This window comes from Nilaparvata lugens, chromosome 4 (genome assembly GCF_014356525.2).
Source record: "Nilaparvata lugens isolate BPH chromosome 4, ASM1435652v1, whole genome shotgun sequence".
NCBI classification, from domain to species: domain Eukaryota; kingdom Metazoa; phylum Arthropoda; class Insecta; order Hemiptera; family Delphacidae; genus Nilaparvata; species Nilaparvata lugens.
Genome location: NC_052507.1, coordinates 30,103,140 through 30,119,039, shown reverse-complemented (window position 1 = coordinate 30,119,039; position 15,900 = coordinate 30,103,140). Strand labels below are relative to the sequence as shown.

At 33.8% G+C, this 15,900-nt stretch overlaps 1 protein-coding gene across 2 annotated transcripts in view; it reads right to left on the bottom strand.

The window, feature by feature from the left end:
- Positions 1 to 3,698: 3,698 nt before the first annotated feature.
- Positions 3,699 to 15,900, bottom strand: part of LOC111053564 (cytoplasmic dynein 2 intermediate chain 2) — a 35,632-nt gene continuing 23,430 nt past the window's right edge. For both annotated transcript variants that reach the window (XM_039427310.1, XM_039427311.1), the window contains exons 7-10: positions 15,444 to 15,595; positions 9,284 to 9,435; positions 4,503 to 4,696; positions 3,699 to 3,812 (exon numbers count right to left, since the gene is read on the bottom strand). In XM_039427310.1, coding sequence (XP_039283244.1) covers positions 3,734 to 3,812; positions 4,503 to 4,696; positions 9,284 to 9,435; positions 15,444 to 15,595 — 577 coding nt within the window. In that variant the 3' untranslated portion in view covers positions 3,699 to 3,733. The remainder of the gene's footprint in view (positions 3,813 to 4,502; positions 4,697 to 9,283; positions 9,436 to 15,443; positions 15,596 to 15,900) is intronic.

The following is a 15,900-nucleotide window of genomic DNA, read 5'->3' as shown; positions in this document are numbered from 1 at the left end:
GGCATATAGCTACTTTTGGTGGTTAAGCTTTTTTAGTTTCATGTATGTGGTTGGAAAGTGTGACTGCCTATATATAATGTTCATATCCTTAAGGCTAAAAATCTTATTACTGGTAATATTTTTCAAAGTTTTTCGAATACTATCAATACTATACTATGAATTTATCAAAATAAATGCATTTCCTCAGGATTTTTTTCCCGATTATTACTTTTTGAGATTGGAGCGCCCAACGTTTAAATTTTGCAGACAGATAATTTCAAATCCCGTAACATATAGATTTATGAAATTTTGAGGATAAATCTCCATGATATTGTTGATTGAATTAAAAAACATTTTGTCCTCAAAATATCAATTTTAGAAAGTTAATTCATTAAAAAATTGTCATTTTCTGAAAAAATCGTCATTTTATCAACATTTGAAGAATGTAGACCTATTCTAAAAATTCCATAAATTTATCTTTTACTGAATTCGACATTATCTTTTTTTAAAATTTGAATTTTAAGCGCTCAAAAAGTAATAATCTGATAAAAACTTGGTATAATATATTATATTCCAGGCACTGCAATATTATGGCATAAGTCTATGTTTTTGTCGTGATAAGTTCCAATGCAAGGGAAGTCTAAGTTTTAAAATTATTTTGCTCGTAAACATTTTGATGAATTAGCTAAAATTTATTTAGTAATTATTATTATTGGAATTCAAACTAGACACCGATATGTTGTAAAATTACTCCATGCAAAGGTGAAATGAAAAAATATATTGTCAATATTATTACACTCATAATACTATACATGATAGGACAACAGTGTGGCATATTTTTTTCAATTCACCTTTGATATTTATTCTTCTATTCATATTAATATTGAAATATTCATTTTTCTATGCATTTGTATTTTTTGTGTATCCTACTGATTTGTATCTGTTCGAAGTGTTTTTCATGAATCTTTCAATTGCGCTGTGCGGGCCTAGGGTTACCACATCAAAAAATCATTTTTCCTGACAAAATCTCTGACTTTTCAATAGATTTCCGGACATTGTGTGCATGTGCACGCACACCACCCCAGTGCATTTGGATGATTTTGAACCTTTTGATAAAACGGTGACTTTTTTGAAATGGTGCCTGTTAAGCAATGGGAAATTATTTGAAAATCTCTAAGGCTGGTGGAAGTGAACAAAATTTGCAGTTTTGTATTTGCGATTCAAGCACAAAATTCAAACGTAGATCGAGTGTTCTCATTAATGAGTACACAAGAGAAATAGACTGTCTGTAGCTTCTGTTGAGGCTCTACTGTTGATACAGTTTAATTTGATGAAGATATCATGTGCAGAGTTCTATAGAATTGTTATGAAGTTGTTGAAAGCAATATCCAGCAAAAATCTGGTGGTCAATAAATCTGGTGGCCTGTCTGACTCAGGACAGATCGTCCTATAGAATTGTTATGAAGTTGTTGAAAGCATATCCAGCATTAATCTGGTGGCCTGTCTGACTCAGGACAGATCGTCCTATAGAATTGTTATGAAGTTGTTGAAAGCAATATCCAGCAAAAATCTGGTGGTCAATGAATCTGGTGGCCTGTCTGACTCAGGACAGATCGTCCTATAGAATTGTTATGAATGACCAGAAGTTGTTGAAAGCAATATCCAGCATTAATCTGGTGGTCAATGAATCTGGTGGCCTGTCTGACTCAGGACAGATCGTCCTATAGAATTGTTATGAATGACCAGAAGTTGTTGAAAGCAATATCCAGCATTAATCTGGTGGTCAATGAATCTGGTGGCCTGTCTGACTCAGGACAGATTGAATGAAATTCAATAAATGATAATTTATTATATTGTAAAAATTTTATTAATAGTATTTATCAAAAAGAAATAAATATTTTATCTCCTTAATAAATTATACCTAGTTTCTTATATTTTCCTCTTTCAATTCTTTAAAATTCCTATCAACAATCTCAAAGTTTCCTATCTCAACTTTACTATATTTGAAAGTTTCCTATATCAACAATTTCAAAGTTTTCCTGATTCCCTGACTCAGAGCTAAAATTCCGGACAAGTCCGGAAAATACCTGTCATCTGGTAACCCTATGCGGGCCCTGCCCTCAAAAAACCACAGATGTGGAACATTTATATTGGTGACGCTTTGATAGATTATGCTTATTTGTTAGCATTTCTGGCTGTAAGAAAATGAATAGAATGACTATAAACAGTAACCAGATAAGGTTATTATACTGTATAGCCCACACTCCACCAGAAACTTCCTGGAGAGTGTAGTAGCAGGGCTACACTCTCGTCGAGTCGCTTGCCGATATTCATCACGAGCGTCTTGCCATCCACACTACAATACCACAGAATAAAAAGTCGGCTATAGTGAGGTCCACGTTATAATGACAGTATTTTATCAACTTTGGTTTTGCTGTCCTTGTTGTATCATTCGACAAAGCCGGTGGTACTATCCTTTTCTAGGTCCACAACGGTGCCAATTATGTTTTTGACAGTGTAGAAATATGATTAATTAATGCAGAGAATCGGCATCGCTATTCTTCTATCTTTATCCACTGACATTATAACGTAGACCTCACTATAGTATCCTGACGCCAAAATCCGCCATCTTGAAAGAAAGTTCATCATTGTAATATAATGTGATTGGGGTAGGAGGCATAAAGATTGTTCGCAGCTTGTGGTATGCCCTCTGTCTGTGATCCTTTTTGAACAAGAGCAGAGAGTATGGTATTTAAATCTTCTTAGTTAAATTTTCAAAAGCTAATAGTTCATAAGGCATATTCAAGAATAGAAATGCACACCGGATATGTTAAATAAAGAGTATAATAAGAACGGTGGTTTGCTACGGTAGTGAAGCTTGGACTATCACAACTAGAACAGCTTGGATGTGTTTGAGAGAAAATCCTGAGAAGAATCTATGGACCGGTTTGCGAGGATGGACAATGGCGCATACGTACGAATGCTGAATTGAAAGAGCTTTATGCAGAGACCCAACTATCGGCCCACATAAAATTGATTTTTACCTAGGAGGGCGGAGTTGGGGCACAGCCGGCCCTCTCTTACACTCAACTCTCTCACTCAAGAGAGAGAGAGAGAGGGAGAGAATAGTTCATAAGATATCATCATATAATTCTCATGTTTCTTACTATTTACATTTTACATTTCCGGTAGCCTGTAGGCCTATCATATGTTACATGTTCTGTTCTATGTATTTTTGAAAATCTTATGTCAGATATTTTTAGTGGGTATTTTGATTCTCTAAATTATTTTCATCATCTCTTATTTGCGCCTTCAAAAATTTGGCTCCATGGGCAAATGCCCAGTCTGCCCATTTATAGCCCGGGGCTTGTATCCAGTTATATCTGATCTAATATAAATACTATTGTTGATAATAATCTCAAATATATTCTTTCATCAAGAGAATATATCTCTTCATGATTCAATAATAGATTTTTACGAGTATATTTCGTTAGTTCATTAGATTTCTTCATAGCTTACAAACAATTTGGGAACCATTTTCCAACATGCAGAAAAGGATAGAGCTATCTGCTTTGTCTAATGACAGACAAGGCTAGCGAACGAATGTTAATCAGGTGCTGACTTTATAACATGAATCTCAAGATACTTTCTTTTGTCATCATATTTTTTTCTTTTATCATAATTGTTATAGTGATTATTTTTCTTATTAAATTTTGAAATTTTCAGTTTTTGATATATTTATTTCAACATGTATCTAACCAGTTTGAAAATACTGTGGCATTTGTAGAATGTATGCTTTCCCGTCTGCATCGCTAATGGCCAGATATTTCGGGCTGAAAAAGAAAGCACACGTTGAAATAATTCTGATATATAAAAGTCAAGCTATACAATAATTGTGAATTTGTACATTATATTCTATAAGCCACATTTAACAATGAAATTGGTTCATTTGCTTAATTTTTTTACTTCAACACAATTATGTCATTGAAAGCCATAGAATATGAAAGCTTGCATTGGGAAATTAAAATGCAATGCAAAATTTTCAAGTCAGTGGAAACTATTTCACATCAGCAAGTTTATAAAAAGTATTAAAATGAATTTGTCAAAAAAGTATTGAATGAACTTTTTCAAATTTCAACCCAACGTTTGACAACGTGTATTCAATGTGAGCACCCAATTCTTCAAGTAATTAGGTACGGTACCTACCTATAAAGTGATAATTACTAATTACTTTTATTGATAAGTTTGTACTTGTACTAGATACTTAACAAAATAATGCTGAAACCCTGTTTTTTCTACAATGGGGAAATACGAGGGTGTTTTGAAGTTTGTGACCTCAATATTATTGTGAAGTTGACACTAGTGAACAAGTGTATATTGTTTGCAATTTTATAGTTAGCAATATTTCAATCATTTTGGACGCACATTTTAATTTGTTTTGTTCTAGGTGTAGTGACGTAAAATGTTCACGGGGAAACTGTTAATATTAGTGGGTAATGAAATTTAAGAAGCAAAAAGAATACCTTTTCAAACTGAGACTTGCTCCGCATATTGTCGACACATTTGTGGAGAAGTCAGCCAGATTCCTGCCGTTTGTATAATCGTACACTTTGATCGCACCTTTAGCATCACATACAATGAATAGATTTGCTTGTGACAGACACCAGGCAGCTGCGGTCAACTCAACATCGTACACGATTTCTCTCATCAAATGCATCTGTAACAATAACACCAAATTGGTTTTAATGAATCAACTTTGGATTTTGTCATTTATGCTTCTTCCATTCATTTGATACATCATGTAAAAAAATAATCCATTCAATTATTATTAAATACACTGGATGAGTTGAAAAGACTATCGAAAGATTTTCTTTCTAAAATCAATTTAATGGAGCTGCACAATGGAGGCACCGCAAAATTATATCAGGGAAAAAATTAAGTTGTGATGTCTTCTCCGAAACGCTCTCCAGTCGTGGACTATCCATCGGACCTCCTTTGAACTGTAATAATTTAATCACCATTCTTTTGAATTCTATTCATCTATATTTTATTGTAGTGTAGACTTTGAAATTTCTCATTATTTATCACTGTATTAAATTGCGTATTAAATTAATCTCATTGATTTATTTTATTTCGTTCGAGTTTAGTATGATGGGAAAAGAGATGCAATTCTTTGTTAACTCCGGGTCGAAGTTTCGGGGGACCCGGGGATATATATGTAATGTAGGCGATTATTTGGCATGGGTTTGACAATCCGAGATACCAAATTGTTTGAAAAATACTTTATTGAATGAGCGAAGCGAACTCTATGTTTCAAGTAAATCAGCGTTTGTCTGTTTGTTTGTACCGCAGTTACAGTCGCAGTTATAGTCCGATTTGGATAAAATCTGGTATACGAGTACTTTGAGACAAGGCGCAGAAACGTTTATATTTAAAAAAAATTAATTCACTACCGTTTCAAGATGGCGGCCCTTTATTCGGAAATTTTACGCTAAAAGTCAACCTAACTTTTTTAATACTTTATCGAATCAGGGTCAAATTTTAGCTCATTCTTCTCAGCGCTTCAAAGCGCTACTACACTGGTGCGCTTCAAAGCGCACTATATACACTGGTGCATGCCTTTTATATTGTAGTTCTGATTTTGTAATATATTATTTGGGTACATAAGAGAAGTCCAGAACCAATTTCTTCATGAAAAATTTCCTTGTGCTAGATACAGGGTGGCCCAAAAACCTCGTATTTTCGGCTCATTTTCCAGTTTTCAGCTATTTCTGCCAAATCTCGTAATCGGACAGAAAAATTTGCTCTCGCCTTTTTTCTAGAATATGAAATTCTGAATAAAATGAGATCACTCGGAACTCTCTATCTCCAATGAGTACTGAGTTATGATTTTTCAAAAATGAGTGAAATTTGAAGAAAAAAATCAATTTTGATGAATTTTAGTTTTTGACCATCAATATCTTCCGATTTTTACCCATTTAGATGTATAATTCAAAATCCCTCTGGGCGTATTTTTGTTCTCTACAATCTGAGATCAGGTAGAGCGCTCTATCTCATATAGATTTCTAGGTACAACTGACAACAATGTTCCTTGTATTGTAAAAACACCTAATTTTCAGCTTCAACCATCTTCACCAACTACATAGTCTTCACATTGATATTTTGCACAATGACATAAGTTCATAAGATTATGTTCTATGAGAAACACCTGTTAGATGCACTTCATTTCAGTATTTCCTAGTGGAGAGGCGCGCTTAAGGACACCTAAAGGATCAAAATTTCAAACACTTATAACTTCTGACACAATGCTCAGATTTCATCGTGCTACACTTCATTCTTCTCGGCTCGTCAAGGCGGTCCAAAATCATGCATCATAAGTCAAATTCGGTCGAAAAGTGGAAGATTTATTGTTGAGTGTACTTAAGCCCATATTCCAATACACAAAAAATGGCCAATTTCTATATTCAAAGCTGCATGTCTTTTGAAATACTTCTGATAAAATCTCCAAATCTAGTGAGGATGTGGAAATTGTCCCTCTCTACCCACTCAATAAATAATACTTCCAACTCCAATACAATTCAAAAGTTAAAGAAGATTTCAAAAATGGCGATTTCAGTATTAACATTTTTTCCGTGATTTTACTGTTGATCAAGAGTTTCTAAAACGAGTCTGATACATCATAGAAACTTTCGATTGATTCCTAATTGTGAATAAATTCATCCTCTACGAGCACCAGTAGCGGCTCGTGATCTTTCAGCTTGGGGGTTCAACCTCATGATCTATTGGGGAGAAAGGTCAAGAGGATATAGAGTGTTGAGCATAATCAAGCGTAAAGGTAATCGATAATAATTTCAAGGAATTACCCCTCAAAGATTAAGCATATTTTCTACTAATATAGATTTTTTTGTCCTGTTCATATTTTTCTTGTTTGGTTTTTACTTCGTGAGTTGGTCTACCATCATGTTTTATTTTACACCTATCCTCAAAATTAATATTGTTTGTATTTAACAAATACTGAACCTTATTCATATTTCTTCATCAAAATGCTGTTATGGTAACACAATAAATATATTCACACTCTCACTAAAATAAAATGGACACACTAGAAATACTCACGAATACACGGAACACACTAGAAATTACTATATTCTTCTACACACAAAAACAATTTATATAATGAAAAATGCAGTGAAATCTATCACAACTGTATACAGTATATACCCAAAACCATATCGTTTAACCTCAAAACTGTCACACTTAGGCTACTTCTTGTTTACCGATTTTTTACTGTTTACTGCCACCAAATTTAAATTTATTGGTTATAAGCAAGTTCAAGATGGCACTGTATCCGTATCACGAATACTCACGATTCATTCCGAGGTTTACCGAATGCTTCACTTGCCTCGGCTAGGTTCGGCTACTCTCGGATGAGAACTCATGCAAACTTGGTTCAGACAGGATTGTGAACCAAATTCGTGCTAGCGAACCGATTCCCCTCCTCTGTTCTACTACCTTACCCAGCCCTGTTTTTGGGTTCACATTGGGGAATGAACACTGCCTTCCACCACCCGTCTCGTTGTGCCATTCGGTGCTGTTTCAAGCAAGCCACTCCGGGCTCTCAGGCACCGGCCGCAAATCATCGACGTTAAGAAAAATGTTGATGAAAAATGTTAGAGGAAAAATTTTGTGATGTAATTTTATGAGTATAAAATAAAAATATAATTAATTGAGTTGCAAATTCATCATTGTATAGGAAGTTGATTCAATTCTGGGGGTTCAATGAACCATTGAACACATAGGACGAGCCGCCACTGACGAGCACAGTTGTCTAAAATCCATCTTGAATCACTTTTCCCTATCATATAGTACTGCCAAAACCGTTAATATGATAAACATATCTACAATTATCGTACCATATCTACCGGATTTTTTTCAACAATCAAATCTCACTCTACGAAAACATTTTTCCATAAATCGTTTACAGCAGGTGAAAGAGGAAATTATATTGTTCACTTCAAGATCAAGTAATGATTTTTATGATGAGGGGTTACCGAGATACAATAGCTTTGAATATAGAAATTGGCCATTCTTTGTGTATTGGAATATGGGCTTAAGTACACTCAACAATAAATCTTCCACTTTTCGACCGAATTTGACTTCTGATGCATGATTTTGGACCGCCTTGACGAGCCGAGAAGAATGAAGTGTAGCACGATGAAATTTGAGCATTGTGTCAGAAGTTATAAGTGTTTGAAATTTTGATCCTTTAGGTGTCCTTAAGCGCGCCTCTCCACTAGGAAATACTGAAATGAAGTGCATCTAACAGGTGTTTCTCATAGAACATAATCTTATGAACTTATGTCATTGTGCAAAATATCAATGTGAAGACTATGTAGTTGGTGATGATGGTTGAAGCTGAAAATTAGGTGTTTTTCACAATACAAGGAACATTGTTGTCAGTTGTACCTAGAAATCTATAAGAGATAGAGCACTCTACCTGATCTCAGATTGTAGAGAACAAAAATACGCCCAGAGGGATTTTGAATTATACATCTAAATGGTAACAATCGGAAGATATTGTTGGTCAAAAACTAAAATTCATCAAAATTGATTTTTTTCTTCAAATTTCACTCATTTTTGAAAAATCATAACTCAGTACTCATTGGAGATAGAGAGTTCCGAGTGATCTCATTTTATTCAGAATTTCATATTCTAGAAAAAAAGGCGAGAGCAAATTTTTCTGTCCGATTACGAGATTTGGCAGAAATAGCTGAAAACTGGAAAATCAGCCGAAAATACGAGGTTTTTGGGCCACCCTGTATCTAGCACAAGGAAATTTTTCATGAAGAAATTGGTTCTGGACTTCTCTTATGTACCCAAATAATATATTACAAAATCAGAACTACAATATAAATTGCAAGCACACCCCCTTTTTCATGTCTATATTGACTGGACTATGTATCACATGTTCATATTTTTTTATTATTTGGTATTTGATTTTTTATCTTTTCACCGGTGCATCCTAGCTCAAAAGTGTAAAGAACTTCTATTTCTCAGCGTTTTCCACCGATCCTCCTATTGCATATATCATCATACTCTAAATCCAATTTATATGTGTGTTTGTGTGTGAATAGGCGGGCGTGTATGAGTAGTAATGTTAGTGAGTGTAGCGAGTTCTACTGTTCTCCGAACTATTAGTGGTATGATAAAATTTCGAGTGTATAGGCTAGAATACAAATAAACATAGTAAGATGAAAGCAAATGACATTCAATTTCGCACGTATCAAGGTATATATTGACTCACCTTTACAACAGAATGCAATAATATTCTGCTGTCACTGCCAACTGTTACAAGTAATTCTTCGTGATACGGCGAGAAAGCTACACACGTTACCACGCCATTATGTCTTTCAAGGTCTCCGATAACCGGATTTTTCACAGGCACTGTATTGCAAACTGAAAAAGAAATCATCCAAGGCTTTAAATCAGTATGGTGGAAAACCTATTGGATCAGATTTATAATTATTAGATCAGAATTTGCATCCATTCAATTATATAATATTTATCAATCTGCATATTTATGATGAAACAAACAAGTAAAGTATTCACTGATGTTTTGCCAAGTGTTCTCACTTTTTCCATTGTCGATCACTTGTTTTGAAAGGAATAAGCTAATTCAATTATTGAATAAAACATAACTAATAAAATGATACTCCATAGTGCAGGATTTTTAATCTCTAGCTTTCTTCTTATTTAGTCAATAAAATAAATATTTGCTAATAGATAATGAATTTGTTTCACCATTTGATTTAATATTTCTTTTACCACTATTATTCATCATTTCATTACAGATAATCACTGTTACCAAGCTAATCAGGTCATTGTTCACATTAGAAAAAATAATAATCCAAATAGTTGTAATTTTTTATTATAAAATCTATTATCATCCAAATAAAATATTGGTTACAAATAATGAGAGATTCAAACAAGAATATCACTATCAATCAGATATTAGATGACTTGTTGATTGTTATGTAACTAGAATCATTTAGGGCCGGTTTCCGAGCTCGGGATTTAGGCAATACCTACTATTAACTACTGAAGTAATAGTAGGTACTGATTTAGGTAAGTTCTAGACTTTAAACAGCTAAACAGTCAGAAAATTGTCTTTCCAAAACGGGGCGTAGTCGCAGTAACTAGTTGCTGCAAAATAAATATTTATTTTCTCATTTCTATAATTGGAAACGTTTTTCCTTATAATGAAATGACATTCCTAAATAATTCAAAATAACTGGAATTTGCACTATTTTTTCTTTTTATTTTATTTTGTGTTCAATTTTCTAGTTTAACAAAATTCGATTAAACGTGACTTTGACTATAATTATGATTACGACTACGCCCCGTTTCGGAATGCCAATTTTCTGACTCCAGCTGTTTCAAGTTTAGAACTTTGCTAAATCCCGAGCTCGGAAACCGGCCCTTAAGCTGCATAATTTATTGTAAACTCAATGGAATACAAGACATGAGTTTAAGCTTGTTATCGTTGGAATACATAATATAAATACTAAAAACAGAAATATCGTGAAACTTCTTCATATTGAGGTAACTAAGAAAATGGATATTGTATTGATTAAATATTGTACCTATCTACCTCGGATTAAAGTAGTAGCACATGTGGAACTTACAATACCTATTCTATTAATTTAATATAATTTATGATAACATTCAATTTATGATAACATACTGATTTAAATACTAATAACAATATGTTTATTATGTTCTACGTACGACGTATTTTTTATATATCCTATTTTAGTGCCAAATATGTTAGCTTCACAAAATTAGTATACTTGTTCTGCACTGATTGGCATTTACATAATATTCCAATCAATTCTATTTGTTCTATTCGAGTAGGTCTGCCTATCGCAATCCAAATATTGTAACTCCCGTTACAGATCTGCACACTTAAAGACCTACATATTTATTAAAATTCCAGTTCAAACATTCAAATCAAATTAATAGAAATACCGTATTCTAATTATTTATCTGAGTAAACTGGTAAACAACTAGAGTTTACCAGAAATTGATAATGGCATAACAAACAACCTAAACCACCGAAACCGGTATGTCCATTTTTTATAAATAATCTGTGGTTGTCAATTACTTATTTATTTATTCACTCATTCAGTATTACAAAACATTCTGAAAAGTAACACAGGTTTGAGCCCAAATGGTTCCAATATCTAGTCTCTTTATTCAGTATTCTAATTAAAAATAATGATGGAAACTATCATATACAGTGTACAGAGTGAGTCATATGTATGGGAACCCTTCAATAAGTTGGAGACTGTTGTTATAATACTGTAACTTTCAGGATAAGCTATTGGTCGAATACTCTACCTTTTGACGTACAACTGAATTTCAACCCCTCATAAGGGGGTGACTTATGGGTTGCAACTCAAATATTTTAAATGTAAACACCCATTGTGTGGTACATCATTTAAAGGTCTTTTTAAAACAAGAAAGATGACAATAAAAATGCTCTATGATACTTGTATCCAGAATGGCGGCTGATTGAAGTTTGAGTTTTTAAGGAAATGATTGATACAGTTCAATCAGCTGCCATTTTGAATACAAGTATCATGGAACATTTTTATTGATGTCATCTATCTTGTTTTGAAAAGGCCTTTAACCTTCCGGCAGTCGCGCTGTTGTAAAAAGTACAACAGTGTCAGTTATTTTGCTGCACAAAACTACTGAATGGGATGGTGTCAGTGAATGAGTCACCTATGCATTCCAGAACTTTCCCCCCATCACTCCACTGAGTTGCAGTATCAACCGAGCAATGGGTCGATGGGGAACGACTGTATACGGGGACTGTAAACGAACCAATAACACAGAATTGACGCATTTGCTTGATGTACCTTATTGGGTTATGAAATGGAACATCCAAATGTTCATATGCGTAAAATAATCCAAGAAGATGGAAGAAGTAATTATACAATTAACTAGCGGGGCACCCGGGCTTCGCTACGGGAATTGAAAGATAAGATTATTTTTGTGAACCATTTATAATCTAAATTCTACCAAAATTGTTATAATCGATTTTGAGATCAAGCCACGACTTGGCATGAAAACTATTGAGTCAAATCATTCGATTAATCAATGATGTGTTGGAAGTGCTCTGTAGAATACAGTAGTAGTCCAATTGCAGCGAATTTTGTAGAATATTGGGCGGGGTTCAAGAGTCAACCTCGACTTTATTCATTGGCAATTAATATTTCCCGTTGACAGTTATCAAATTAGCAGTGATCTTGTTATTTTTGTTTTTGCTCGATGCAATTGAGATTAAATTCCAAATTAAGTTGATTACTCTGGTATCCATGGATCTCTTGCTTATTCTGGAATTTTTGGCATAGCCTGTCGCTTACTTTTCGTTTCACTAATCCAAAAGTGTAAAAGCTGCCAATCCACTGATTCTTTCTTCCATGCAAGTCCATTCATTAAAGCTAGTATAACATTTATTGTGGCTGATTTCTCATGTCCTAAACTTTACTATCATAAATATGGAAGTGGAAACATTTGAATGTGAATTTGCATAAATCTGAATAGAGTTCATTCACTTTGATTATTGAACCCATTATATGATTTCTTTCTGATCTTAGCTTGAAACCAAAAGCTTAGGGATGAAAATTTGCATGTAAACTAACATTTAACTCAATTTTATTTCTATCCAAATTGACAACTTTAGTATTTACTTGTGATCTATCAATATCAATAGATTTGTCTTGTGTCATGTAATGACATCATGAAGGGAAATGGGAGCAGCTGATGGAATATTATGTTTATTCTTGGAGGAAGGAAGGTGTGGAGGAACAGTTACCTATGCTTCCCATGCATTGGAAGTGTAGTGCGTTCGGCCATCTTGGCATACACACCTTCAAGCGCTATTATTTGAATTCTTATAAGCAAAAAACAGATTCAATCTTGAAATAGTTCTCTTACTTAACTTCCAACAATACTCGATCGTTCACTCTCATAAAGAGACGTATATTTTCAACATATTATTCAAAAGTTTTGTGTATGCCAAGATGGCCGACTCTGAATTTCTGATCTACACTTCCCTTTCCTAACTGTTCCTCCACACCTTCCTTCCTCTGAAATAAACAATTTCAGTTTAGTTTTCAGCTGATTTTGAAACATGAAATTATCAGGCCCAGTAGCACAAAACCCCATGTTCGATTTCAATCAGGATTAAATTTCATGAGAATTGATCAGAGCAGGGCTTTTTTTTAATAGATGGCTTCTCTCATTGGTTCTCGTGGTATTTAGTCCAGAATAAGAATTAACAGAGCAACTGGCTCTCTCAAGGCCATGGCTGCGTACAAACATAGAGCAACAGAGGAAACAATACAACAGAAGCTGAAGAAATTAGTAGCATTTCTATCACCTCACAATGAACATTACATTCAACTTCCATATGTTTGGAGAGATTGGTTATAAATTTCTTTTGCTGTCATCCTGTCACTTTCTGAACCTATTATACCAGATGTTCCAAGAATAGTGCAATGTTTTTAAATAACTCAACTATACAGCTATTATAATCTTTTTCATTTGCTCACACTCTCTTACGTTTTCGACAGACTATGGAAAACTTTTTTCTGATCAGCTGCTACTTGTGGGACCAATAATCCTTTCTCAAGGAGCTTCAGCGAATTTTCTCAGAGTTGAGACCTGTTTCAAAATAATGTTTTTTTTTCGCAAACCCACTATATTCCTCATTTAATCAAAATCGTTAGAGCTGTTTTCGAGATCCGTCCGACATATATACATATTCACAAATACACATATTCAAACAGAAATTGCTTACTAAGTATTATTGACTTCAATGAGAGCTTATTTAACATAATAATAACAGCTGGCATCAAAAGCAAAAATGTCAAACATGATTGAAATTGAAACAATCATCAACATTATTATCTTCATCTGATCTGAAGTAACCAAATTATAGTAAGATTCACATCAATGTGTCAGCATTGTTTAAATGGGGAGCATTCATGCTATCAATGAGAAATACTGACAGCCAACGAACTGTTATGAATATTCTCCAATATTTATAACGAAAGCTACCTTCTATTTTCTTTGGTAAAACAATCAATGTTTGAGAATAATATTCATGCATGGGAAAAGCGCCTTATTTCTATGGAAAATATTAATTTCTACATTAGGAAAAGGAACAACAGCTATTTGGCCGTTTTAATAAATAACCCCTTTCTTTCGCCCAAGTTAAATTTTGGCCGAATTTCCTCATTCTTTGCAAACAGATTCCACAACGGACACTTCTGTAGTTTTGAAAATACCCTCCATATATCATACTGAATTATTAAAATTTCATCGAAATTGTTTAAGCAGTTATCGCGATCGGATATACAAACAGAATCAAATTAGTCTTGATAGAATAGGATCAATTGATAGAAGCAACTCGTTTTATGAAAAATGAAAACTATCTATACTCCCAGGAATAGTTCCGATTGAAGCAGCAGTGCCCAATCAATTTGTTCTCGATAAATGCATTTTGATTAGTTCTTCAACTTGGTGCCAACCTAATGAAGTTATCTCAACTTAATGCTAACCTGTCAAAATTATTAATTCAGTTGCCAGTTAACAACTGTTTCGAAGAGGTACTCTCCCTAGATTATAGATCTATAATAACATATGATATGGACATTTCTATTATAATTATCAAGAGATTGGGAGAAGAAGAATATACATGCTAAAAGACGAACTTTAAACCCTTAAAAACCACCCTTAGAGTTGAAATATCGCCAAAAGATTTCTTAGTGAGCACCTAGGACGTTTAAGGAAGCTATATTCAAAGTTTTGTTGCAATCCATTCAGTAGTTTTCCAGAAATCGTGATCAGTGAGATGCGAATTTTATAAGTAACTTATAGATTAATATGTTTTTACTGTAAACAGAGTTCATAACACTTGGAAAATTGGTTGTTGTACAAAATACAACACGCGACTGCTCGTGTGATTGAGTAGGGCGCGACTGCCAGAAGGCTAAAATGATATACCACACAATGGGTGTTTAAATTTGAAATATTCGAGTTACAACCCCTAAGTCACCCCCTTATGAGGGGTTGAAATTCAGTTGTATGTCAAAAGGTAGAGTATTCATTCGACCAATAGCTTATCCTGAAAGTTACAGTATAATATCTACAACAGTCTCTAACTTATTGAAGGGTCCCCATACATATGACTCACTCAGTATAATAAACAATGATATTAGAAATCAAGATTTTCATTGTAATAAATACTTCTGTAGATTATTAGTTTTTGAGTATATGTTTAACTGTAAGCATTTCTCATAGAAAGCATCAATGCTGCCCATTCAACCAAAGCTGACTGAAGTGAGTAGACTTCTATTATTAGAATGTTGAGTAGGTGAACAACTACTTACTTGAAGTTGTGAGTTTGGTGGAGGAGGAATTGCATGACTTGATCGCGCCACCCTCCAACGCAACTACAAACTGCTCTGGCCGCCGGCTGCTGAACGCAAAGCACAAAATGCCCGCCTCCACATCATTCGCCTCCAAATCGTTGAAAGCAAAACTGAAAATCAACTTACTATTATTATCATCAATTCCATTATAATCAAATAATAATAATAATAATAATAATAATAATAATAATAATAATAATAATAATAATAATAATAATAATAATAATAATAATGTAATAGTGTGATATTGAGAGGGTTATTGTAGTTCTTTTTGTGTTTCTTATTATTGTTTTTCAGGTTTTTGAACTGAAATGAACTTTGATTCTAACTGTTTGTTGAACCCTGCGTTTTTAGTGTGAGAATTGACTCTGTCTTGTTGGAATTTGCTAACTTGTTGCCTAGTTGTCAAAATTAA